At 40.2% G+C, this 25845-nt stretch overlaps 1 protein-coding gene and 1 pseudogene across 1 annotated transcript in view; one reads left to right on the top strand and one right to left on the bottom strand.

The window, feature by feature from the left end:
* Window positions 1-25845, bottom strand: part of ADGRE3 (adhesion G protein-coupled receptor E3) — a 67283-nt gene that overhangs the window by 12551 nt on the left and 28887 nt on the right. The window contains 4 exon segments of the mRNA XM_057708304.1: window positions 1792-1976; window positions 10233-10352; window positions 13601-13784; window positions 24547-24611. Of these exon segments, the coding sequence (XP_057564287.1) occupies window positions 1792-1976; window positions 10233-10352; window positions 13601-13784; window positions 24547-24611 (554 nt within the window).
* On the top strand, window positions 14378-14853 carry LOC130836778 (succinate dehydrogenase [ubiquinone] cytochrome b small subunit, mitochondrial-like; annotated as a pseudogene).

The following is a 25845-nucleotide window of genomic DNA, read 5'->3' on the forward strand; positions in this document are numbered from 1 at the left end:
CTTGATTGGACCAAGGAGGTGAGTTGGATGCTCTCCTGTTTGGAGTCTGTATCTCCTTCGATAGTCCGCTGGACCATCCCCAGATATCTTGCTCCACTGCCCCATGCTATATTTATTAAAAAATCCATTTCTAGATTTTATGTTTTAGATGGAGAAACTCTACCTTTCCTCACTTTCCCCCACTTAATTCTTATTTTCTTAAAATTAAAAAAATTTTGATTTATTTTTTCCAGCCTTTTTGAGATTTAATTGATATATAACATTATATTTAATTGACACATAACATTGTCATTTTAACATTGTTTTCATATTGACCTATAACATTGTAAGTTTAAGGTTTATGATGTAATGATTTGATATACATTGCAAAATGATTATTGCAACAAGGTAAGTTAACATCCATCACTTCGCATAGTTACAATTTTTATTTTGTGGTGAGAACTTTTAAAAGATACTCTCTTAGAAACTTTCAAATATACAATATAGTAGTGTTAACTAGAGTTAACTAGGGTCACTACTCTTTCCATTACATCCCCAGAACTTAATCGTCTTACAACTGGAAGTTTGTAATCTTTGATGATGACTACTTTTTTTTTTAATGGAGATTAAATTCTTGTGAAGAAAACAGAAATATAACATATGTGGATATGTTAACAATAAGTTAATTTGTAAGTAATTATATATATAAAAAACAGTAGGCTAGATACATGAAGTATAAGCATGTTGACTAGGGATAAGCATGAAAAGGAAAGATGGGCTAGGGAAAGGGAGGTGGGGGCGAGGAGTCTGCAGAGGTAACAGGACATCCTCCACGACAGCATCAGGATGAGGCATAAAGGGGTGAGGGACCCACAGATCTGAGTGTAGAGGCTGCAGTGCAGGAGGAGGCCGATCGCGTCCAGGAGCAGCAGAGTAAACGAGCATCATGATTACCTCTTTCTCCTGCCTTCCATCCCTGGCAACCACCAGTCTGTGCTTTGTTTCTATGAGTTTGTTTTTTCAGATTCCACATACCTATGAGATCATTCAGTATTTGTCTTTCTCTGTCTGACTTATTTCACTTAGCCATAGCGCCCTCAAAGTCCATCCGTATTGTCAAAAAATGGCAGGATTTCTTTCAACTCTTACTTTCTAAACAGAGTTGGCTGTGTCTGGCTATTAACCCTCCCGCTTTTCAGAGTTTGGGCAGAGAATGGGAAAAGGCAATGGATTATATAAAAGTTTTTCTTCTGAATTATGTGGTCTTAATAATTAATTCCAGGCTTCTGTGCAAGAATAAATACTATATCTCCGTTCAAATTTCACAGATGTAGGAGGGAACTACAACTAAAATAATTCTATGCACTAGAATGACGCTGCCCAAGAAAAATAGCATGTGTCACGTATGTAATTTGAAAATTTTTACTACCAGATTAAAAAAAGGAAAAGAAACAGATCAAATTAATTTTAATAAAATATTTTATTTAACCCACTATATTCAAAACAGTATCTCTTAGTATGTCAATGTAAATCAATACATGTGATTAGTATAAAATTATTGCGATGCTTAACACATTGTTTTCGTTACTAAGTCTTCAAAGCCTGGAAATACTACATCTAAACCCGGAAATACTAAGTCTTCTAAATCTCAATTCAGACTCACCATATTTCAAATGCTCAACAACTACAGTTGGCTACTGGCTATGATATTAGACAGTGCAGGTCCAGAGTCACTGACTTGGGAGTACTTGAAAATTGTTTGGTCTAACATCCATGAAATCCAAGCAAGTACAAATTGCAGACTTGACCCACCTTCACGTGCTGAAAACTTAGAATCACAGGCTTGGAGAGAGGTATGTTCCTTTTGGGTCCAATAGCAGCACTCACTACTTGGGAGTTCAGGTAAACTTGATCTGTCTCATTCATCTTTTCAAAAAATTTTGCATTTATGACGTTTCCAAGGGAGGAGTATGAAACAAAGGCAACTGCACTGGGACCTAAGGAAACAGAACAATGAAGTCTTAAAAAGTGCCACATTCCTTCTGTCCCCTTTTCCCACTCCACAACTGCCAGGCTCCCATGACTGCCCCAGGTGTGCTCAGGTGTACCTAGGAAGTTTACATTTCCTTTCATGCTCTTCCTACCCAAATATTTACAACTCCTCAAAGACCCAGCTCCAGCCCAGCCTCTGGTCTGGGGAGTCCTCCCTAGATCCTCAGGCAGTTTGATGCTTCTTCCTCTAAATTCATATTTCAAGTGCAGCCCTTGCTATGCCAATGAGCATTCAACTGTCCACTAATTATTTCCTGTGGATTAATCCTATTTTTCTAACAAGCACTAAACTTATTGAGTAACTAACACAGGATACTTCATTTGGAAACCACAGGCTCCTAGAATAGTGCCAAGCATTTGGTAAATGATGAATTCTTTTAAAACATCTTTTATTTTCTAAAAAATTTTAGCTTATCTTTCAAACACTCAGAAAACTATAAAAAAGACATAACTGACATTTACACTCAGATTGAACATATATTGCAGTTTTGTGGTATTGGCTTCAGAGTTATTGTTTTTTTTTTTTTTAAGAAGTAAAGTGTTTTAAATATGGCTAAAGATCCCACTATTATTTCATTCTCTTTCTTCCTTCTTAAGCAATAACCACAGACTTGAAGTGGAAGTGTGGCCTTTCTATGAATACACTTGTAATTTTACCACATATGTATGCTTCCTTTACAATATACAGTATTGTTTTCTGTGTTTTGAAATTCACATAAATGGTATCCTACACTGGGGATTCTTTTTTTTTTTTCCAGATCTTTATTGGAGTATAATTGCTTTACAATGCTGTGTTAGTTTCTGCTGTACAACAAAGTGAATCAGCTGTATAAATACTTATATCCCCATATCCCCTTCCCTTTTGAGCCTCCCTCCCACCCTCCCCATCCCACCCCTCTAGGTCATCACAAAGCACCAAGCTGATCTCCCTGTGCTATGCAGCAGCTTCCCACTAGCTATCTATTTTACATTTGGTAGTGTATATATGTTAATGCTACTCTCTCGCTTCGTCCCAGCTTCCTTCGCCCCCCACCCGTGTCCTCAAGTCCGTTCTCTACATCTGCATCTTTATTCTTGCCCTGTTACTGGGTTCATCAGTACCATTTTTTTTTTTAGATTCCACATCTATGAGTTAGCATAAGGTATTTGTTTTTCTCTTTCTGGCTTACTTTGCTCTGTGTGAGTCTCTAGGTCTATCCACCTCCCTACAAATAAACTCAATTTCATTCCTTTTTATGGCTGGGTAATATTCCATTGTATACATATACCACATCTGCTTTATCCATTCCTCTGTTGATGGACATTTAGGTAGCTTCCATGTCCTGGCTATTGTAAATAGTGCTGCAATGAACACTGTGGTACATGTATCTTTTTGAATTAACACATTGGGTATTCTTATGCAACTTTCTTCTGCCACTCTAGGTAATATTTTCAAGATTTAGTCACATAAATACATATATATTTGGTTTATTGATTGCAATTACTGTAGAGCATCACATTATTTGCCATGCCACAATTTATTTCTTGTAAAAACAAATAATGCAATTTTGATCAGAGAGAAAAAAGAAATGAAATCTGTATAAAACCCACACTCAGAGATAACCACTCTTGGAGTTCTGGATTTTTTTCTAGGTACGTATATCTGTATCCAAATATACCCTCATGTCCAAGATTTGTTAATGGGCAAAAGATATGACTGAATTGCCTTCTAGGGAAAGCTGAGTAGCGAGGATTATCTGGTTCTATGGGGTGTTGCACCTTTTATTGACTTTCTATTGCCAAGCAATTTGACAACACTGTAGGCACAGAAGGTAACATGTAGAAAAATGATAGTAGTGGAAATGGTTCTTTCTCGATACACAAATGCATTTGTCTGGTAGATATGTAGTTGTTTTCTGTTACAGAAAATATAATTCTAAGAATTGCATTGTATTGCCCTATATTAACCGGTTTTTGCATACGATTTCAGTGTTTGTGACTTTCCCCTATGTGAATCTGTTTGTGTGCATGTATATCTGCTCTTCAAATTGCCTTTGAGCTTGTCTTAACATTTTACTGGTTCCCTCATTAATCAATGAGTTGAATATGATCTTTGATGTGCCTTCATTTATATTTGCCTGAGAACCATTATTTACCTTTTTGAAAATACGTACACACACCAACACATATCTATGTATACACATATGTACACACACTTATTCACATATATGAGGGTCAAAATAAAGATTTTCACAGTGTTTCTTCTCACATTCTGAGGCAAACTTTGTGTTTGTGGCCCTGAACCCTTTTTTAATACTGAATAGGGTAGGTAAAACTTGGGGGACAAGAGAAACTGCAAAAACTAAAAGAGGGCTAACTGATTTACATAAGAAAGGACATAAATCTACCCTTAAGAGAAAATGATATAAAAGTTGGGAGGAGGGGCAAAGAAGAGGCAGATGGAATTTCAAGGGAGAAACAGAGGAAAGAGACTGGGTCAGCCATAAAGAGGAAAAAGAAAGTACATTTGGCCCTCTGTATATGCCGGTTCTGTATCCACAGATTCGACCCACCAAAGATCGAAAATATTTTAAAAAAATTCCAGAAAGTTCCAGAAAGCAAAACTTGAAATTGCCTTGCACCTGCAACTATTGACATAACATTTGCATTGTATTTGCAACTACTGACATAGCCTTTACATTGTATTAGGTGTTACAAATAATTTAGAGATGACAAAGTATATGGGAGGAAGTGTGTAGGTTATGTGCAAATACTACACCATTTTATATAAGGAACTTGAGCATTTCTGGATTTTGGTGTCTGTGGGGGTTCAGGAACCAATCCCTCTTGGAAACCAAGGGACAGCTGTCAAAGGAAATTGGGTAAGTCTTGTGTGACATCATTCCACTTCCTCTGCTGCCTCTTGAAGGAACTTCAGTAATGATTAACTTGTTTTTCAAGACTTTTAGCGTAGCGTTGACATTTACACACTACCAAATGTAAAATAGATGTTAGTGGAAAGCTGCTGCAGAGCATGGGGAGATCAGCTTGGTGCTTGGTGATGATCTGGGGGGTGGGATAGGGAGGCTCAAGAGGGAGGAGATATGGGGATATATGTATAAATACAGCTGATTCACTTTGTTGTACAGCAGAAACTAGCACAACACTGTAAAGCAATTATACTCCAATAAACATGTATAAAAAATAGAATTGCTTTTGTGTTTCTTTTGCAAGAAACATGATATTGAGGCAGGACTCAAGGAAATCCATTTATAGTTGGGTTACAAGTATCTCTATCTCTATAATGTTTGTATCTAATCATTTCCTTTCTCTCTCTATGTTATATATGTGTAAATCAGATCTAGATCTAGATAATATATATGGAAATCATTACCTATGTATATTTAGTCACTTTTTTTTTAGTGAAATGCCTACTATGTTCCAGACATTATTCTGGGGATACAGTGGGAGACAAAATAAACTGAGTTTCTCCTCTTATGGACCTTACTTTCTGGCACAGCAGACAGACAAATATAAACAAATAAATAAAGGCATTAGGGAACTGTTGACTGAAACCATTGACTGAAACCACCCGGCTTGGGCAGGCGGGATGCTAAGCACTTGTGAGAGTTGTCTCACAACAGGAGGTCCTGATAAAGAACACGGTGCTACTAACCAGGAGAATTTGGGAGGGGCCCAAAGAGGGAGGAGACGACCAGTCTCCCAGAATCCTTTGCACTAGAATCCATCTTGGCTGAGAGATGCTCGTGCCCCCAGGAAGGACCCTGACTCAGACTATGGGCCAAGCAAGATGATTGGCCAGAGACAACCCGGAAACTAACCCCATTACCATAAAACCTGGCACCATGAGCCAAGTGGCAGAGCAGTTCTCCCCTTGCTCTCTGCCTGGGTGCCCCTTTCCAATAAAGTGTGTCAGCACGTATGTCTCCTCAAACAGTTCATTTCTGAGTGTTAGACAAGAGCCCGCTCTCATGCCCTGGAAGGGGTCCCCCTTCCTGCAACAAAGGTATATATCAGAGACTGCTCAATCCTGTGGAGAAAATTAAGCAAAGTTAAGGGGACAGCGAGAGATGGGGGTTGCTATTTTAGACAGTTTTCAGACAGCAGGGTGGAGGGAGGGCATTTGAGAGAAGAGTGCTCTAGGAGGAGAAAATAGCAGGGAAGAAAATCCCAGAGACATGACTGTGCCCACTTGCCCAGGAAACAGCAAGGAGCCAGTGTAGCTGAAGCAGAGTGAGTGAGGGGAACAGTGTCAGGAGGGGAGGGCATGATGGGGGCTGACCTTACAGGGCCTTATGAGCCTTGGGGAGGACTTTGCTTTTATTTTAAGCCAGTGGAAAACTCTTGGAGGGTTTTAAACAAGGGAATGGCATAATTTAACATACTTTGATAGGCTAAAAAATACAGGTACCTGATATAGTTATATCATATATTTATATTTTTATTACATATGAGGACATGCACACGACATATGTCAATAGTGTTAAAGACTGAATTGTGTTCCTCCCCCAAATCTGTATATTGACGTCCTAATGGTACTTCAGAATGTGACTGTGTTTGAAGATAGCGCTTTCAAAGAGGTGCTGAAGTTAAAATGAGACTGTTAGGATGGGCCCTAATCCAATCTGCCTGGTGTCTTTACAAGAGGAAATTTGGACACATGAAGAGAGACCAGGGATGCACACACACAGAGAAAAGACCACGTGAGGACACAGTGAGAAGGTCGCCATCTTCAAGCCAAGGAGAGAGGCCTCAGGAGAAACCAACCCTGCCAACCCCTTCATCTTGGAATTCCAGCCTCCAGAACTGTAAGAAAATAAATTTGTCTTGTTTAAGCCACCCAGTCTGGTATTTTATGGCAGACCTAGCATATAACGTATATACACACATATACATATATACGTGATAATATGTTAGTGAACTTATTCCCATGTCAATAAATATTTATTATTGTAGCTGGTGAGAAGTCCACACGACAAAGAGGACATATATAGTGAGTCGTTAAGGACCCTGGGACAAGAACCAGGTTTCTGGATTCAGATCCCAGCTTCGCCACTTACTAGCTGCGTGGTTCATCCGACTGGAATAAACCCCTCAGCAGGTTTCTCTAACCAGGTGTCTCTAGCCTCACGCGAAGGATGAGAAGTAGGAGATTCACGTCTGCTTTTCTGACTTCATGGCAGTTTCCATTCATCAGAACGAAACATCAGCGGGTGATATATCCCCCGATCTGCTTGGAAACTGCTTGTTTATGAGCCGAAATATTCCGGTGTGAGAGCAAATCATAAGCAGAGAAGGGAGGAGTGGCTGTCGAGGTCTCCGAGGTTGGTGTCTGTGGCCTGGGTTTGTTCTCTGAGATTGCTTACAGGGAGAGGGGTCATGTGGTTGTACCTAAAACAGTCCTGGTTCGCACCTGGTGTCTTGGTGTAATCTAATAGGACCCCCTTCTGATATTAAAATTATCTACCATTTGGAGATAAATTACAAGGTTGCTCTAGATCAGGGGTTCTCAGCTGGGGGCTATTCTGCCCCCTCCCACCTTCGTTGACATTGGGCAACGTCTGGAGGAATTTTTGGTTGTCACGACTGGGGGCTTGCTGCTGGCATCTAGCGGATAAAGGCCAGGGATGCTGCTCAACATCCTACAGGGCACAGGCTGACCCCCGCCTCCGCCCATCAAATGATCCAGTCCATGGCAGGACGTGAAGGACAGAAAAGTGTCCCTTTATGAGCTTGTCATGCATCCATCAATGGATTCTTTTCTCTCTTTAGGAATGTTGAGTCCTCAACCTAAACGTGGATTTAATTCAATGAATATTTGTTACTGTTCTCTGTTACTGTGCTGGTGAAGGTGACTACACAGAGAAAGAATTCATGGTTTTCACCCTTAAGATATGGTGGGGGAGACAAGGACATGTCAGTGAACAGATAGAACACATTAAATGCCAGGATAAAGTACGTTCAGGATGCTGGAGGAGCACAGAGGAGGGAGGGCCTGACTCTGGTGCTGAGATGGAAATGGCAGTCCTGGGAGTCTTCATGGAGGAGGCAAAAGCTGAGCTATGTTGAAAGAAGAATAAAAGTCCACCCAGTGGAGTGGTGGTTGGCATTCCTGGCAGAGGAACAGCCAATGCAAATGCTCCCAGGTGAGACCGTGGGGGCCATTAGGGGAAGATAAATCATCTGCCATCTAAGCCAGGTTCTCCCCAAGGCACATGCAATCACATTGTGACGTCTGTAATTCACCTAGACGATTCAGCCCAGACAGTTGTTATGGGCTGAGCTGTGTCCTCCCCAAATTTGTATGTTGCCATCCTAACCCCCAGTGCCTCAGAACATGACCAAGGAGCAAACTGGGTTGCAGACATGTTTGGTTTGGCTTGCACTGTGAAGTTCTGCATGCTCTCTCTACACACTGTGAGTAACAGGGGAACTGCGTGATTGTGCAAGTGTGAAATCATGTGGTTGGAATTTGGCTTTCATCCTCTGCCTGACCCATTTTCAGATGGAGACACATTCAAGTTGTTATCTTCCCAGGGGAGGAGAGGAAGTGATGTGAACTAATTGCTACGTGAGACTATCTCAGTTCAGCAGGTGGTTTGTTGTCTATGTTTTCTTGTCTTTACTTTGGGACTTTTGGTGATAGTACAGACCAGCTGTGCCCCATGTTTATGTGACTGGATATTTTTTAATGTTTATTTATTTATTTGGTTGCGCTGGGTCTTAGTTGCAGCAGACGGGGTCTTTAGTTGTGGCCCGAGGCTTCCTTAGTTGTGGCATGCGAACTCTTAGTTGTGGCACGCATGTGGGATCTAGTTCCCTGACCAGGGGTTGAACCTGGGGCCCCCTGTGTTGGGAGCATGGAGTCTTAACCACTGCGCCACCAGGGAAGTCCCGTGATTGGATTTTAATATCCCATTTATTGTGCTATAGCAATTATAACTCTATGGCAGCTATAATAAAAGTATTCTTTTTAAATTAAAAAATTGGAGATATTCATGCAAACAGCCCAATTTTTGGTTTCTCTTGAAAAAAATCATAAAGTCTGGTAATACTGGGACAGTTAATAGTAACAATTTATGCCTTTTTACACCAGCTGGAGCAGATGCTGCAAGCACCCTGACGATTTCCTTGCCACTCTTGGTTTCTCTATATGCTGTTGGATTCTACTGCAAGCAGCTGTGACTCTCTGTCTGGGAGTTTTCCCAGGAGTGAATGTGTTTGATCTCTACACAGGGCAGGTTGGACGAGCCTAGAAGTTTACCTCCACCTCCTCCACCCCCCTAGAAGGGCTCTCGATCAGTAATGGATCGGAGCAGGTGGATAAAGAGCCCAGGTCCCTCTCCTTGAATGGGGTAACTCAGTGGGATTGAACCCCAGTCACCACCAGCAGTAACTGGCTCACTAACATAGTAATACCTGTAAGGGCTGCCTTCTCCTTGTCTCACTTCCTGTTTTCCCTACTGGGATGGTTAATTTTCTGTTTCAACTTGGATAGGCCACGATACCCAGATATTTGGTCAAACACCCATCTGGATATTGCTGTGAAGGTATTTTTAGATGAGATGAACATTTAAATCAGCAGATCTTGAATAAAGCAGATTACTGTCCGTAACGTGGGTGGGCACTCATCCAATCAGTGGAAGGTGTTAAGAAAAACACTGACTTCTCTTGAGGAAGAGACTGCCTTCGGCCGCAAGCTGCAGCAACTATTCTCTGGGTCTTCAGCCTGCTGGCTAGATTTTAGACTTGCTACCCTCCACAATCACTAATGAGCTAATTCCTTAAAATCTCTTTGTCCCTGTCTGTCTCTGTCTCTGTCTCTCTCTACACACACACCCCGTTGTTTCTGTTTCTCTGGAGACCCTTGACGGATACATCTGCTGGGGCTTCCTGGGATCATCTCCCAAATAAAATTATTACACTTGAACTCCTTATACATCCACAGACTGCTCCTGAGTGAACCCAAACTGAGGCCCGGATAGTACGGCCCCTAAATTGCAAAGAAGTCTCTTTCATGCAGAAGAATAGAAAGCCTCCAATTTAGGAGGATTTTTTTTTTTTTAAGGAAGACTCAAATGACACAGTTTTAGGGTAACAGACCCATTGGGGGGGAGCCTATTGTGGACCTTTCCTTACTGTTCACAGAGTGATATTGCTCTGCGTGTCTTAGGGGTTCTGCATGCAGCCACCACATGTACCTTGTATGTTTCCCTGGATGATGTCATTGCAGTGGATATCCATGGAGTTCATCTGGGCATTCAGGTTGAAGGTGACTGCCTTGGAGCAATTGTCTGTGACAACTCGAGTTTCAACAGCAGCTAAGAAAAACAACCGGCAAGCTTACATTTACTATAAGTTTTAAAAATGTGCATAGCTACACAAACAGCTCAAATATACTGAATGTCTAGGATGTGCCAGGCACTGGGCTAAGATCGTTATACATCATCATCTTATAACAGCATCTTATAACCCCATGGGGAACCATTGTTCAGATGAGGAAACCGAAGTTCAGAATTTAAGTAGGATTAACTCCTGAAATCAAGTTCTTAACTAACATTCTCTAGCATATCATCTTTGAAGCGACAATTCTGTTTCTAGGAATTTATTCTCGGAAAACAATCATGGATAAGAGAGCAGAATTAGTTACAAGAAAGTTCACAGCAGCAAAGATGATAATGGTGAAATATGGGAAATAACCTAAATGTTTAAGAAGGAATTGATTAAAAAATTTGTGTCTTCTCTCTTAAAGGGAAACCATGCTTCCAATAAAAATGAAGTCATAGAAAAGCAGGAAATAAGGGAATGCCCTGGCTGTCCAGTGGTTAGGACTCCCTGCTTTCACTGCAGAGGGCACGAATTCCATTCCTCTTCGGGGAACTAAGATCCTGCAAGCTGCGTGGTGCGGCCAAAAAAAGAAAAGCAAGAAATACGCTGATGAAAATATTTATCTTAAAAATCAGACAGTCAGAGACTGGTCCTGAATTGGCAATTGAAGCTGGGTGATGAGTAGAGTGGGCTTATTATGTCTCCTTTTGTATATGTTTAAAAAAGTTAAAAAGAAGCAAGTAACAAAATAGCACCTAATGAAACTATTATAAAGTAGATAGGAATATGAAAAATGACTTTATTTAAATAAAACTTTATAATAATAAAGAGTTGAAGGTAGAATAGCAATTACCAGCCCTAGTTTTAAGTATATTATATGCAGCATTGTGCATTATTATCTCACTTTACAGATGAGGAGACTAAAGTCCACTGAGGTAAGGGTACTGGCAATTGATAAAACAATTAGGAAATGGCCACATCAGGAAAGATGAGAGTTACTCGTAATCTGGTTTAATTTTGAATGAAATTGTCCAGATTCTGGTTTCCCAAGAAGGTTAGGCACTGAATTTTATTTTATTAAAAATTTAAAAAATTATTATTTTTATAGTGTATAAAGTATTTTATTATGCAAGTTGGTAAAACAAAATGGTTAGTTAGGTATGCACAAATACATTGACATCTCCGAGCTGAATAAAAAGCATAGCCAGCAGCATTTCTGGAGGCCAATATAGTGATATGTATCCGAAGTCTATAAAATGTTTTTTTCCTTTTGATCTAATGATTCCTTTTCTATGAATTTATCCTAAGAAAACACCAAACAAATACACACAGATAAATTTTCAATGGTCTTTGTCACAGGGTTGTTTGATAACAACCCACATTTCCCAGAATAGGGAAATAAATAAATTACAGTATAAATAAATATGTAGTATAAATAAATTATATATACCATGCAACTCTATAAACCATTGACAACAATAACATAGGTGATGATGATGTATATGATTTACATGGAAAGGTGTTTGTAATGTAATGAGTGAGAAAGCAGTTTGTACAACTATATGTACATTGTAACATACACAAAAAATGTGTCTCTTCATCAGACATGTACCTACATGGGTATCGGATTGGAGGACTGGGATGTGGGTGGATTTGGCTGGTCTCAATTTAGTTTTGTGTATGTGTTTTTTTGCTAATTTTTAAAAAATTTAATACTTGGCTTTGCTATGGTACTTTTATTTTCAAAAACAAAAATTGTATATATTTAAGGTGTACAATATGAAGACTTGAAACACATTTACACAGTGAAATGATTACCAATGTCAAGCTAATTGACATATAATCTCATCACATGGATATCTAATGACTATATGGCAAGTATAATTAAAGTATATATATATCTTTTGGCCATGCTGCGTGGCTTGTAAGATCTTAGTTTCCCAAACTTGGGTCCTGGCAGTGAAAGTACCAGGTCCTAACCACTGGACCGCCAGGGAATTCCCTAGTAAAAGTATTTTTATTTTAAAAATATGTAGTAAGATGCTCCTTCTGGGATGATTTAAGTAGCATCATTGTGACATGTGCTGTTAAGTATGTAAGCTCTGGTTAAAAAAAAACCAAACCTAACTTTAAGCCAGAATTCCAAACTCAGGATTGGAAACCGCTGACAATATTTTTAAGATTTTTTAATTTTTAAAAAGTATTTTTATTTAAAAAACTTTTTGGCCACACAGGGAGGCTTGTGCGATATGAGTTCCCAGACCCACCTGGGTCCTGGCAGTGAAAGTGCCAAGTCCTAACCACTGGACCACCAGGGAATTCCCTAATAAAAGTATTCTTATTTTAAAAATATGTAGTAAGATGTTCCTCTGGGATAGTTTAAGTACAGTCACTGTGACATGTGCTGCTAGGTTATGCAAGCACTGGTTAAAAAAAAAACAACTAACTTTAAGCTAGGATTCCAGACTTAGCGTTGGAAACAACCAACAATTTTTATTTTTAAATTTTTTAAATTTTAAAAAATAATTTTTATTAAAATTTTTTTTGGCCATGCCGGGAGGCTTATGGGATATTAGTTCCCAGACCCTCTTGGGTCCCGGCAGTGAAAGCGTGGAGTCCTAACCACTGGACCACCGGGGAATTTCCCCAGTGACAATTTTTAAAATCAGCCCTATGGAGGTGTGATTGATGCACAACAAATTGCACACATTAAAGTGTACAACTGGATGAGTTTCATCGAGTGTATACATCTGTAAAACCACCACCACCAAGGTGGAGGACATTTCCAGCACTCCCAACAATTTCTCCAAATTTTCTCATATTCCTTTTTCATCCCTTCACCCACCCTCCCATCCCTGTCACTATAGATTAATTTGCATTTTCTAGAATTTTATATAAATGGACTCATGCAGTACTTGTTTATGTTTCGAATTGCTTAATCCAGACCTCAGTTAGTAACCATACCCCTATGTGTATCACACCTTATTGTCTTACCCAGGAGTTCCCAACCTCTGGGGCAGGGACCAGTACCAGTTTGCAGCCTGTCAGGAACTGGGCCACACACTAGGAGGTGAGCAGTGGGTGGGTGAGTGGGTGAAGCTTCATCTGTTGCTCCCCACTGGTCTCCATCGCTCACATGACTGCCTGAACCATTCCTCCACCCCCACCCCAGTCCATGGAAAAATTGTCTTCCAGGAAACCGGTCCCTGGTGCCAAAAATGTTGGGGATCGCTGTTCTTACCCACACTACTGTTTTGGACTTTCTGGATGATTTGGTCTGGGGCTTTCAAGGCAGCTTGTAGAACAATTGATTCCCCTTTCTGGAGCATAGCTGTAACTGTGGACGTGACGTTTCTCTTCTCTGCCGTTCCCAATAGAATCTTATTGGTGAGAAGCGCCTCGATATTCTCAACAACCCGTTGCAACTTTGAAGAGATAAAGAATTAGAAAAAATCCAATCTGATAGGTCCCACATCCAGTGGATCAGAAGAAAACACGAGAAAGCAGATGCTGGAGCCGGATGTCTGGTTTAAACCCTGACTCCAGCATTCACTGGCTGAGCAACCTTGGGAAAGTCACTCAGTCACCTCAGTTTCCCCGTTTAGGGTGAGGACAGTACTAGGACCCCATAGGGTTTTGGGGGAAGATTAAATGAGTGAAGAGATGCTGCATTTTTAGAACAGTGTCTGCCTGGTAAACACTGTGTAAGTGTTAGCTATCATGAACATCTTTTACCAACAAGGAAGTGGTAAGGTTTCTAGAAATAGAGCAGTGGTTCTCAACTGGGGGCGACTTTGATCCCCAGGGGAAGTTTGGTAATGTCTGGAGATGTTTGGATTGTCACCACTGAGGAGTGCTACTGATATTTAGGTCAGAAGTGCTACTCAACTTCCTATAATACATGGGGCAGCCCTCAGAGCCAAGAATGACCCAGTCTCAAATGTCAATAGTGCCACAGTTGAGAAATCAGGAAGTAGAATTATAGCTCAGAAGGTACTCTAGAGCCTTCAGGAGTGACATGGTGACTTTCTGGAGGCTGAGTGTCCCTTGCGGTGCTGGAGGAGGATGAGCTCTGTTCCTCCGAACCTCAGTGGTCAGATTGGCTCACGTCTCAGCATTTCTCTAAGACTGACCAACCCCAGGATGGTGTGGAATACAGCAGATTCACCTGTCACCCAGCCACCATTCTGGTTCCAAGGCTGCATCTCTCCACTGGATTGTTGAGACAGTTGTCAGTGTTTTGCTCCTGGACCTACTTCCAGCTGCTTATTTGAATCCTTGCTCTGCGATGGGTTACTCTCTGGCTGTAGCCCTCACTCTTTGTAGTCCCTAGGGCACTGGATAAATTGTTACTATGTTTGAAGGGATGTATTGCAGAAAGCTGCCAAGGCAGGTCTTTTGGTGCTCTCGGCTTTCACAGTTGCTGGGCTTTATTATTTCAACTATCATGATGTGTGCATCTGCAAAGCTGTGGCTATGCTGTGGAAGCTCTGACCCTTTAGACTTAATACCTTGAGAATTGAGTGTAACCGCCTTGCCTCTGCTCTGTCATGCCATTCAATTCACAACAAGAAGGAAATAACAGATAAGTCCATTGGTGAGACAAACCTCTTCTAATCACCTGGTTATTGTTAGAATTTAATATTTGAAGAAAGATTTGAGAGAAGTTGTATCCAAGAAACTGTGAGACTGAGTTCTGTATGCTAGGGAGTTAACGGGCTGTCTCTCAGGGCTCGCAGTATAACTAACCATTATATATGAGATTTTGCCTTTTTAAAAAAAATCTATTTTATTGTGGTAAGAACACTTAACATGAGATCTGCCCCCCCCCTTTTTTAAAAAATAAATTTATTTATTGGCTGCATTGGGTCTTCGTTGCTACACACGGGCTTTCTCTAGTTGTGGTGAACAGGGGCTACTCTTCATTGAGGTGCATGGGCTCCTCACTGCGATGGCTTCTCTTGTTGTGGAGCACGGGTTCTAGGTGCATGGACTTCAGTAGTTGTGGCACACAGGCTCAGTAGTTGTGGCTCTCAGGCTGTACAGCACAGGCTCAATAGTTGTGGTGCATGGGCTTAGTTGCTCCTTGGCATGTGGGATCTTCCCGGGCCAGGTATCAAACCCGTGTCCCCTGCATTGGCAGGCAGCTTCTTAACCACTGTGCCACCTAGGAAGTCCCAAGATCTGCCCTTTTAACATGTTTTTGCTGCACATTATTGTTGACTATAGATACAGTGTTGTCTGGCAGATTCCTAGAGCTTATTCATCTTGTATAAGGGAAGCTTTATGCCATTTGAACAGCAACTCCCCATAGTCCCCTCCCCATTGGTGCTGGCAACCACCACTCCATTCTTTGATTCTATGAATTTGACTATTTCAGAGATCTCATATAAGTGGAATCACGCAGTATTTGTTCTTCTGTGACCGGCTCAGTGCCCTTATCATAATGTCCTCAAGGTTCATCCATGTTGCCACATATGGGAGGATTTTCTGTTTTTAAGGCTGCATAATATTCCACTGAACACACACACACACACACACACACACACACACACACACACACACACACGTTTATGTATGTGTATATATATATGTGTCACATTTTGTTTATCTATTCATCCACTGATGGACATAGAGCTTTTGCCTTTCAAACTTTTAAAGGGAATTCAGCTTTATTACTCTCAATATCTGATCAAACATCTATATTTGTCCTAGGACGATGGAGAAAGGGAAAGACTGTTAATTCATAAAAAAAGTCTTGGCAGAAAATTAGGCAGTGTTTAGTTTTTGTAAACTTTCCCTCTCTGTTCAGTTGATACCAGTTACTGATGGTTACACATCCTAGGGAAATTTGAAAATCAGAAATGCTGGTATTTCACATTAGTGATTTCTAAATCCTAGGAAGAAGAGCCTGGAGAGTTTCTGAATATAGAGAAGTTCCATATACGGAAGAGGTCCCTTGATAGATGTTTCAAATTGTTACAGATTCTAAACAGAGAATTAATCCTCAAATGTGTTTATTTTACTTGTTCTAAAGTAATCTGTCCACAAATATAAAATTATAAGTAATAAGTTGTTGTTGCCCCACTGTGAGAATCTCTACTGTGAAAATGTAGTCTACAAAGGTAAAAAATTTTTTTTAAATAAAATGCCGTGTAATAAAAATTTATTCTACTCTATAAAAAAAAAAGAAGTTACTCTAACTGGCCTTTTTTTCTTCTTTTTTTTCCCCAGCCAAGTTAACATTTATCTATTTTTTATTTTTATTTTAAAAATATTAATTAATTAATTAATTAGGTTGTGCCAGGTCTTAGTTGTGGCAGGTGGGCTCCTTAATTGTGGCTACAGGGCTCCTTAGTTGTGGCTTGGCAGTTCCTTAGTTGCAGCACGTGGGCTCCTTCGTTTCAGCAAACGGACTTCTCAGCTGCAGCTCACCAGATCCTTAGTTGCAGCATGCAAACTCTTAGTTGCAGCATGCATGTGGGATCTAGTTCCCTGACCAGGGATCGAACCTGGGCCCCCTGCATTGGGAGGACAGAGTCTTACCCACTGCGCCACCAGGGAAGTCCCCCAAGTTAATATTAAAATGGGGGTGGGATGGGGGTGCAAAATTAAGATATTTTCAGACATTACAACTTGGAAGTTAATCATCCTCAAACTTCCCCTTTAGAGAATTACTAAACAATGTAACTCAACCCCTCCCCCAGCAAAAAAGTAATTCATGGGAATATAAGAGATATAAGAAACAAACGATCAGCAAAGAAACAAAACCTAAGTAAGTCTAATGATGCTCATGAATAATAAGAAATAATTAACAACAACCTGGAACTAAAATGTAACTGGCCTTTTTATATCAAGAAATTTATTGTTTTTTTTAAAGCTATATTAAACTCATTTTATCTGTTTATCTCTCTATCATTTATTTATTAATGAAGTATAGTTGATTTACAATATTATGTTAGTTTCAGGCATAAAATACAGTGGTTCTATGATGGATAGCAAAAAAGATGGGCCCGTGGCTGAAGAAGACTGAAGGGCCAAGGTGAAGTTTTAAAATTGTAGTACCGACATAGAAAACAAATTTGTGGTTACCAAAGGGGAAAGGAGGGGGAGGGATAAATTAGAAATTTGGGATTGACAGATACACATTACTCTATATAAAATAAAGAACAGGACTTCCTAGGTGGTGCAGTAGTTAAGAATCCGCCTGCCAACTCAGGGGACACGGGTTTGAGCCCTGCTCTGGGAAGATTCCACTTGCCACGGAGCAACTAAGCCCGTGCGCCACAACTATTGAGCCTGTGCTCTAGAGTCCGTGAGCCACAACTACTGAGCCCGTGTGCTGCAACTATTGAAGCCCACGCACCTAGAGCCTGTGCTCCGCAACAAGAGAAGCCATTACAATGAGGAGCCTGTGTACCACAATGAAGAGTAGCCCCTGCCCTTAGTAACTAGAGAAAGCCCATGTACAGCAATGAAGACCCAACGCAGCCAATAAATAAATAAATAAAATAAATAAATTTATATAAAAAAATAAAGAACAAGGACCTATTGTATAGCACAGGGAAAATATATTCAATCTCTTGTAGTAATTTATAATGGAAAAGAATCTGAAAAAGAATGTATGTAACTGAATCACTTTGTTGTACACCTGAAACATTGTAAATCAAATACATGGCAATAAAAATTGTAGTATAGATGATTTGAAAAATAATTTTTACACTGATCCCCACATGCTTGTACTCAGAGTATGGTCCTCGGACCAGCAGTATCGGTATCACATGAGAGCTTATTATAAATTCAGACTCTTAGGTTCCAGTCCACATGTACCGAATTCAAACCTGCACTTTAACAAGTTTCTCAGGGATTTGTGGTATATTAAAGTACTAGACAGTAAGTCCCATCAGGATGGGGATTTTATCTTCACAGCTGTTTCCCAGCACCTTGAACTGTCCTTGGTGAATAGTAGGGGCTCAGTAAGTGTTCATGGGCTGAATGAATGCTCTTAAGAGGAAAATGATATCATGCTGAAGAGTTATAAGCAGAGAGATATATAGAAAAGGGTTGGAGGGACTTTCAGAACCAGGTTCAAATAAACCTTTTTAATGTTCTACTCTTTCAGTCTAATGAATCTTGGTGGAAATTCTGAGCTGAGTTTTCTAGTTTAGAGGTGGCCTCCTGGTATAACGCTTTCCTCTAAATGACAACTGAGGTTGTCTTGGTTTAAACCCATTTGTACAGAATAGGCACCAAAGCATTGGCCCATCAGAATTATTTTAGTGTCTGATCTGGCATGATGACTTTGCACCTATATTTATTTGGTGATGCATTTTGTTGTATTGAGGTGAAATTCACACAATATGAAATTCACCCTTTTGAAGTATACAAGTCAGTTGCAGTTTAGTACATTCATAATGTTGTGCAACCATCACCTTTTTGTGGTTCCAAAATATTTCCATCATCCCCAAATAAAATCCATTAAACAGTTACTCCCCTCTCTCCCTTCCCCCAGTCTCTGGAAAGCATGAATCTGCTTTCTGTTTCCATGGGTTTGCCTATTCTGGACATGTCATATAAAGGGAATCATACACTATGTGACCTTTTGCGTCTGACTTCTTTCACTGAGCATGTTTTCAAGGGTCATCCATGGTGTAGTGGGAATCAGAACTTCATATTTTTATGGCTGAATAATATTTCACAGTATGGATATACAACATTTTATTCATCCCTTCATCTGCTGATGCACATTTGGGCTGTTTCTGCCTTTTGGCTATTGTGAATAGTGCTAAGAACACAGGTGTGCGAATATCTATTTGGGTCCCTGCTTTCTTTTTTTAAAAATATATTTTATTGAAGTATTGTTGATTTACAATGTCGTATTAATTTCTGCTATACAGAAAAGTGGTTGTTTTATATACATTCTTTTTCATATTCTTTTCCATTATGGTTTATCACAGGATATTGAGTATAGTTCCCTGTGCTCTACAGTAGGACCTTGTTGTTTATCCATTCTACAATATATATAATAGCTTGCATCTGCTAATCTCAAACTCTCCCTCCATCCCTTCCTTACCCTTCCCTTCTCCTTGGCAATCACAAGTCTGTTTTCTGTGTCTGTGAGTCTGTTTTCTGTGTCTGTGAGTCTGTTTCTGTTTTGTAAATAAGCTTATTTGTGTTGTATTTTAGATTCCTTATATAAGTAATATCATATAGTATTTGTCTTTCTCTTTCTGACTGACTTCACTTAGTATGATAATCTGTAGGTCCATGCATGCTGCTGCAAATGGTATTATTTTATTCTGTTTTATGGTCAAGTAGTATTCCATTGTGTGTGTGTGTATATATATATATATATACACACACACACATATATATATATACCACATATTTTTTTGTTGTTGTTAACCATGTCCTTTATTTTATTTTATTTTTTAAAGCTCTTTACTGGAATATAATTGCTTTACACTCTTGTACCAGTTTTTGAGGTACACCAAAGTGAATCAGCTGTATTTATACATATATCCCCATATCCCCTCCCTCCCGTGACTCCCTCCCACCCTCCCTGTCCTGGCCCTCTAAGGCATCACCCATTATCGAGTTGATCTCCCTTTGTTATACAACAGCTTCCCACTAGCTATCTATTTTACAGTTGGGAGTGTATATATGTCTATGCTACTCTCTCACTTTGTCCCAGCTTCCCCTTCGCCACCCCCTCAACCCCTTGTCCTCCAGTCCATTCTCTGCATCTGCATCCTTATTCTTGCCCTGTCACTGGGTTCATCAGTACCATTTTTTTAGATTCCATATATATGAGTTAGCATACAGTATTTGTTTTTCTCTTTCTGGCTTACTTCACTCTGTATGACAGACTCTAGGTCTATCCACCTCATTACATATAGCTCCATCTCATCCCTTTTTATAGCTGAGTAATATTCCGTTGTATATATATGCACATCTTCTTTATCCATTCATCTATTGATGGGCATTTAGGTTGCTTCCATGTCCTGGCTATTGTAAATAGTGCTGCAATGAACATTATGGTACAAGTTTCTTTTTGGATTATGGTTTTCTCTGGGTATATGCCCAGGAGTGGGATTACTGGATCATATGGTAGTTCTATTTTTAGTGTTTTAAGGAACCTCCAAACTGTTTTCCATAGTGGCTGTACCAACTTACATTTCCACAAACAGTGCAGGAGAGTTCCCTTTTCTCCACACCCTCTCCAACATTTATTGTTTCTAGATGTTTTGATGATGGCCATTCTGACCGGTGTGAGGTGACCTCATTGTGGCTTTGACTTGCATTTCTCTAATGATTAGTGATGTTGAACATCTTTTCATGTGTTCGTTGGCCATCTGTATGTCTTCTTTGGAGAAACGTCTATTTAGGTCTTCCGCCCATTTGTGGATTGGGTTATTTGCTTTTTTGGTATTAAGCTGCATGAACTGCTTGTATATTTTGGAGATTGATCCTTTGTCAGTTGCTTCGTTGGCAAGTATTTTCTCCCATTCTGAGAGTTGTCTTCTTGTCTTGTTTATGGTTTCTTTCCCTGTGCAAAAGCTTTTAAGTTTCATTAGGTCCCATTTGTTTATTCTTGATTTTATTTCCATGATTCTAGGAGGTGGGTCAAAAAGGATCTTGCTTTGATGTACGTCATAGAGTACCACATCTGCTTTATCCATTCATCTCTCTCTCTTTTTTTTTTTAGAACTTTTATTGAGTTACAGTTAACATACAATAAACTGCATATATTTAGAGTGTACAATTTGGTATCCCAATCTCCCAATTCATTCCCCCCCCAACCCTCCCCGCTTTCTCCACTTGGTGTCCATATGTTTGTTCTCTACATCTGTGTCTCTATTTCTGCCTTGCAAACCAGTTGATCTGTACCATTTTTCTATAGTCCACATATATGTGTTAATATACGATATTTGTTTTTCACTTTCTGATCACTTCACTCTGTATGACAGTCTCTAAGTCCATCCATGTCTCTACAAATGTCCCAGTTTCATTGCTTTTTATGGCTGAGTAATATTCCATTGTATATATGTACCACATCTTTTTTATCCACTCATCTACTGATGGACATTTAGGTTGTTTCCATGTCTTGGCTATTGTGAATAGTGCTGCTGTGAACCTAGGGGTGTATGTATCTTTTTGAATTATACTTTTGTCCAGGTATATGTCTGGGTCCCTGCTTTGAATTCTCTTGGGTATATCCCTAGGAGTGGAATTGCTGTGTCATCTGGTAATTCTATGTTTAATTTTTTGAGGAACCTGGCAATGACATTTTATAATGAAATGTTCCTGTTGATAACATGATTACTTGTTATTACTTCAATGAACAGTTGTTGAACTTCCAGTGTGGGCTTGGTCTGAATCCTGCCCTCAAGAAGCTCACTGTCTAGAGGGCGACAACACACCATTTAAATGTTATCAGTCTACTGGAGATAACAATGGATAACATGGATGGACCATGTACTCTGGACCAGGCACGGTGCTTTATACTACACATATATTATCTCATCTAATCTGTTTATCTATCCAAGGGTGCCATTACCACCCTCGCCTTGCAGATGAGCAAATTTAAAAAAAAATAAATTTATTTTTAAAATTTTTTGCTGTGTTGAGTCTTCATTGCTGTGTGTGGGCTTTCTCTAGTTGCAGTGAGTGAGGGCTACTCTTCATTGAAGTGTGTGGGCTTCTCATTGCGGTGTCTTCTCTTGTTTTGGGGTATGGGCTCTAGGAGCATGGGCTTCAGTAGTTGTGGCTCATGGGCTCTACAGAACATACTCAGTAGTTGTGGCACACAGGCTTAGCTGCTCCACAGTATGTGGGATCTTACCAGACCAGGGCTCGAATCTGTGTCCCCTGCATTGGCAGATGGATTCTTAACCACTGCACCACCAGGGAAGTCCCAGATAAGTAAATTGATCTTGAAGAGTCTGAATGTTAATTTTATGTGTCAACTTGACTGGGTCATGGGTTACCCAGATATTTTGTCAAACATCATTCTGGTTGTGTCTGAGCATGTTTCTGGATGAAATTAACATCTGAGGACTTTCCTGGTGGTGCAGTGGTTGAGGATCCACCTGCCAATGCAGGGGACACGGGTTCGATTCCTGGTCCAGGAAGGTCCCACATGCTGTGGAGCAACTAAGCCTGTGTGCCACAACTACTGAGCCCATGTGCCACAACTACTGAAGCCTGTGTGCTCTAGGACCTGTGCTCTGCAACAAGAGAAGCCACCACAATGAGCAGCCCACACACCACAACAAAGAGTAGCTCCCCCTCTCCACAACTAGAGAAAGCCTGCACATGGCAACAAATACCCAACTCAGCCACACATTAAAAAATAAATAAATAAATAAATAAATGTTAAAAAAAAAAAACAAACCCAAAACAAACAAAAACCCCAAAACATCAGAGTGGATAAATGAAGTAAAGTATATTTCCCTTCCTGATGTGGCTGGAGCACAGCCACATTTGGGGGCCTGACTAGAACAAGAAGTCTGAGTGAGAGGGATTTTCTTCCTGCCTGACTGCCTTTTCCAGGCTTGAGCTGGGACACTTTTTTTCCTTCAGACTCAAACTGAAACACTGGCTCTTCCTGGGTCTCAAACTTCTGGATTCAAACTGGAACTGCACCTTCAGCGCTTCTGGATCTTCAGCTTGTCGACTGCAGATTTGGGGACATGTCTTCCAATTCCTTATAACAGATCTCTTTATATCTTATCTCCTATTGGTTCTGTTTCTCTGGAGAATTCTCATATAGAGAGGTCGTCATTTGCCCATGTCACTTGCCACTGTGGTACTAGGATTCAAACCTCTGTCTACACTTCCAACCCCCACAAGCCCCACTGTAAGAACATAGTGGGGGATGTTAACTCAGAAGGAGGGGTTTAGGGAGGCCATCTGGGGGGACGTTACACCTGAATTGAGTCTTGAGTAAGGAAGAGTGGGAGGAACCAGCCAGGTGAGGAACTGGAAAAAGGAGTTTCAGGTAGGAGAATAGCATGTACCTGGAGGCCTATAGCTTGGGAGTGTGAGGCGTGAATAGTTTCTCTGGAGTTGAGCAGGGTGAGGGTGGGGAGTAGGATAAATAAGGGACAAGTCCATTCTGCTAGACTATAGATTCTCAGAGACATGGATCATTCTCTGTTAAAATTGAGAGTCAGTTTACCGACACTAAATGATTACTACCTATCAGGCATTTTTTTGGTCTCTCTCTCTTAATCATCATACAATTTCCATTTCCCCGTCCTACTTTTAATAATTGAATGAATTCCTCAAATTTTATCTGGGCCATGCTACCCAGCTACAGACCATATTGTTCCAGCCTCCCTTGCATCTAGGTTTGGCTATGATATATCAGACTTCCGGGTTGTCACCTTAAGATGTGTCTCCAAGGAAGGTATCCGGACCTTATTAGCACATCATATAGTGAGTAGATGCAGAGAGAGGCCCCTTCTCCACTCTCCCCTCTTCACCTGGTACTCTAGACAACTTGCCCTGGATTCTCTCTCCCCTCTACCCACCAGTACAAATGCAGCATTGCAGCAATCCAGCTTTGACTATGCAGCTGAGGACAAGATGCCAAGGCGTGATGGAGCAACAGTATGGAAAGACCATGGGTACCCTTAATGGCCTGATGGAGCAGGACCCCTTCACTAGCCTGGACTGCTCACCTCTGGACTGATAACTCAGGAAGTAATAAAGTTTAAAGCCATTGGATATTAGGGTCTCTTTGTTGCAGCAGCTGAGTATATCCTAATACAGTCTTGTTTAGTCTGTCTTTCTTGGTCTGGGATAGATTCTGTCTTTAGGGGGTAGTACACACACACACACACACGCATGCATCCATATATGCATACACACTCTATCTATCATCTATCTATCTATCATCTGTCTATCATCATCATCTATCTATCTCTATAGTGAGATATATAGTGATAAACAGAGTGATATATATGTACATATCATAGCTATATATAATATACATTATATATAACATTATAATATAATATAACTTACATGTATTATAATCAACACATTAAAATGTTGTGTCATAATATATTTACCATATATTTTATATTATCATATATATGATATATGACATATAGCACACATATAACATATAGTAGTCACCTCCATTTGCTAACTTTGAGATTTGTAAATATTTGTTACCTGGCTAGGTTCTAGGATTCAGCTTCCACTCACCTCTTTAATGCTGTTGGTTATCGTTGTGCTTTCTGAAAAAGAAAACAAGGGAAATTACTGTTGGAACTGAGAGTGAAATTGTGGAGAGGTCAGCAGGTAAAGAGGGTAACTTTGCATCTAGAAGGTCTGAACTCATACGCTTTATGCTCCCTGACAAGTTCATTTGCTCTTTTGGGGGATCAGAGTCTGAATTCCTTGTCCTAGCATAGAGCAGTGTTTTTTTGACTTCAGGTGATTTTGCCTCCAGGGGTCATTGGCAATGGCTGGAGATATTTTTGGTGGTCACTCATGACTTGGGGTGGGGGATGCTACTGGCATCTAGTGGATGGAGGCCTGGGATGCTTATCCGCACCCTACAGTGCACAGGAAGGCTTCCAACCACAAAGAATTATGGGGCCCCCAATATCAGTCCTGCTGGGGTAGAGATACCTTGGCACAAAGGAAGTAGAAAATTGTAAGCTCCAAATTCATTCAGACCTGGCTGAAGTATGGGACTTGGCAGACTATCCATAAGGTATTGGTTACAGCTGAAATCATAAGACAGAGAGTCTTGAAAGCTAAATTCTAGGAAACTGATTCATGGAGAAACAATAACACTGATAGATAATATTTATTTCAATAGTACTACTTGCCAGGTACTACACTAAGTGCTTTACATTCATTATTTCATTTATTGTATGAGGTAAGCACTGTTATTACAGAGAAAGAAACTGAAGCACCCAAACTTGTTCAAGGCGATTTTTAACTTGCGTCAGCCTGTATTGAGGGTCCACACTCAGCCACTGAAGTGGCTGAGGAAACAGAAAATTCGATGCTTCAGGTTTTATAATTCAGCCTGGCTGGGAATTATATCAGAAACAGGAATGTCAGTTTATGATCACCAGCTGCTAATGAGACCTTTGTATATTGCGTCTTGTCTTGTGCATTGTGAGGGTAATCATATCCACTTTAGAAAGACGAGAAAAGACTAGCAAATGTTTACATACCTGTTACCATCATACTAAGGTTAAATCTATACCTATTCTGTGTCTTGGTTTTTAGCTGAGCCTATTTGCTAAAAAAGATCAGTTTTCCTGTACTATTGAAGATTCTGTCTTGAGTTCAAGAACTTTGACTTACAATCCTGAGTCCAGAAGATGTTTGTTATTGGAAACCACATTCATTGTAGAAAAATGTGCTTTTGGCTGAAAGCTGCATACTTTTCCATAAGGGCTTTCTTAGACCTACCAACCTTGGCGATAACTAAGCCTGGATGGACTCAATTCA

Source organism: Hippopotamus amphibius, chromosome 15, assembly GCF_030028045.1.
Source record: "Hippopotamus amphibius kiboko isolate mHipAmp2 chromosome 15, mHipAmp2.hap2, whole genome shotgun sequence".
NCBI lineage: Eukaryota > Metazoa > Chordata > Mammalia > Artiodactyla > Hippopotamidae > Hippopotamus > Hippopotamus amphibius.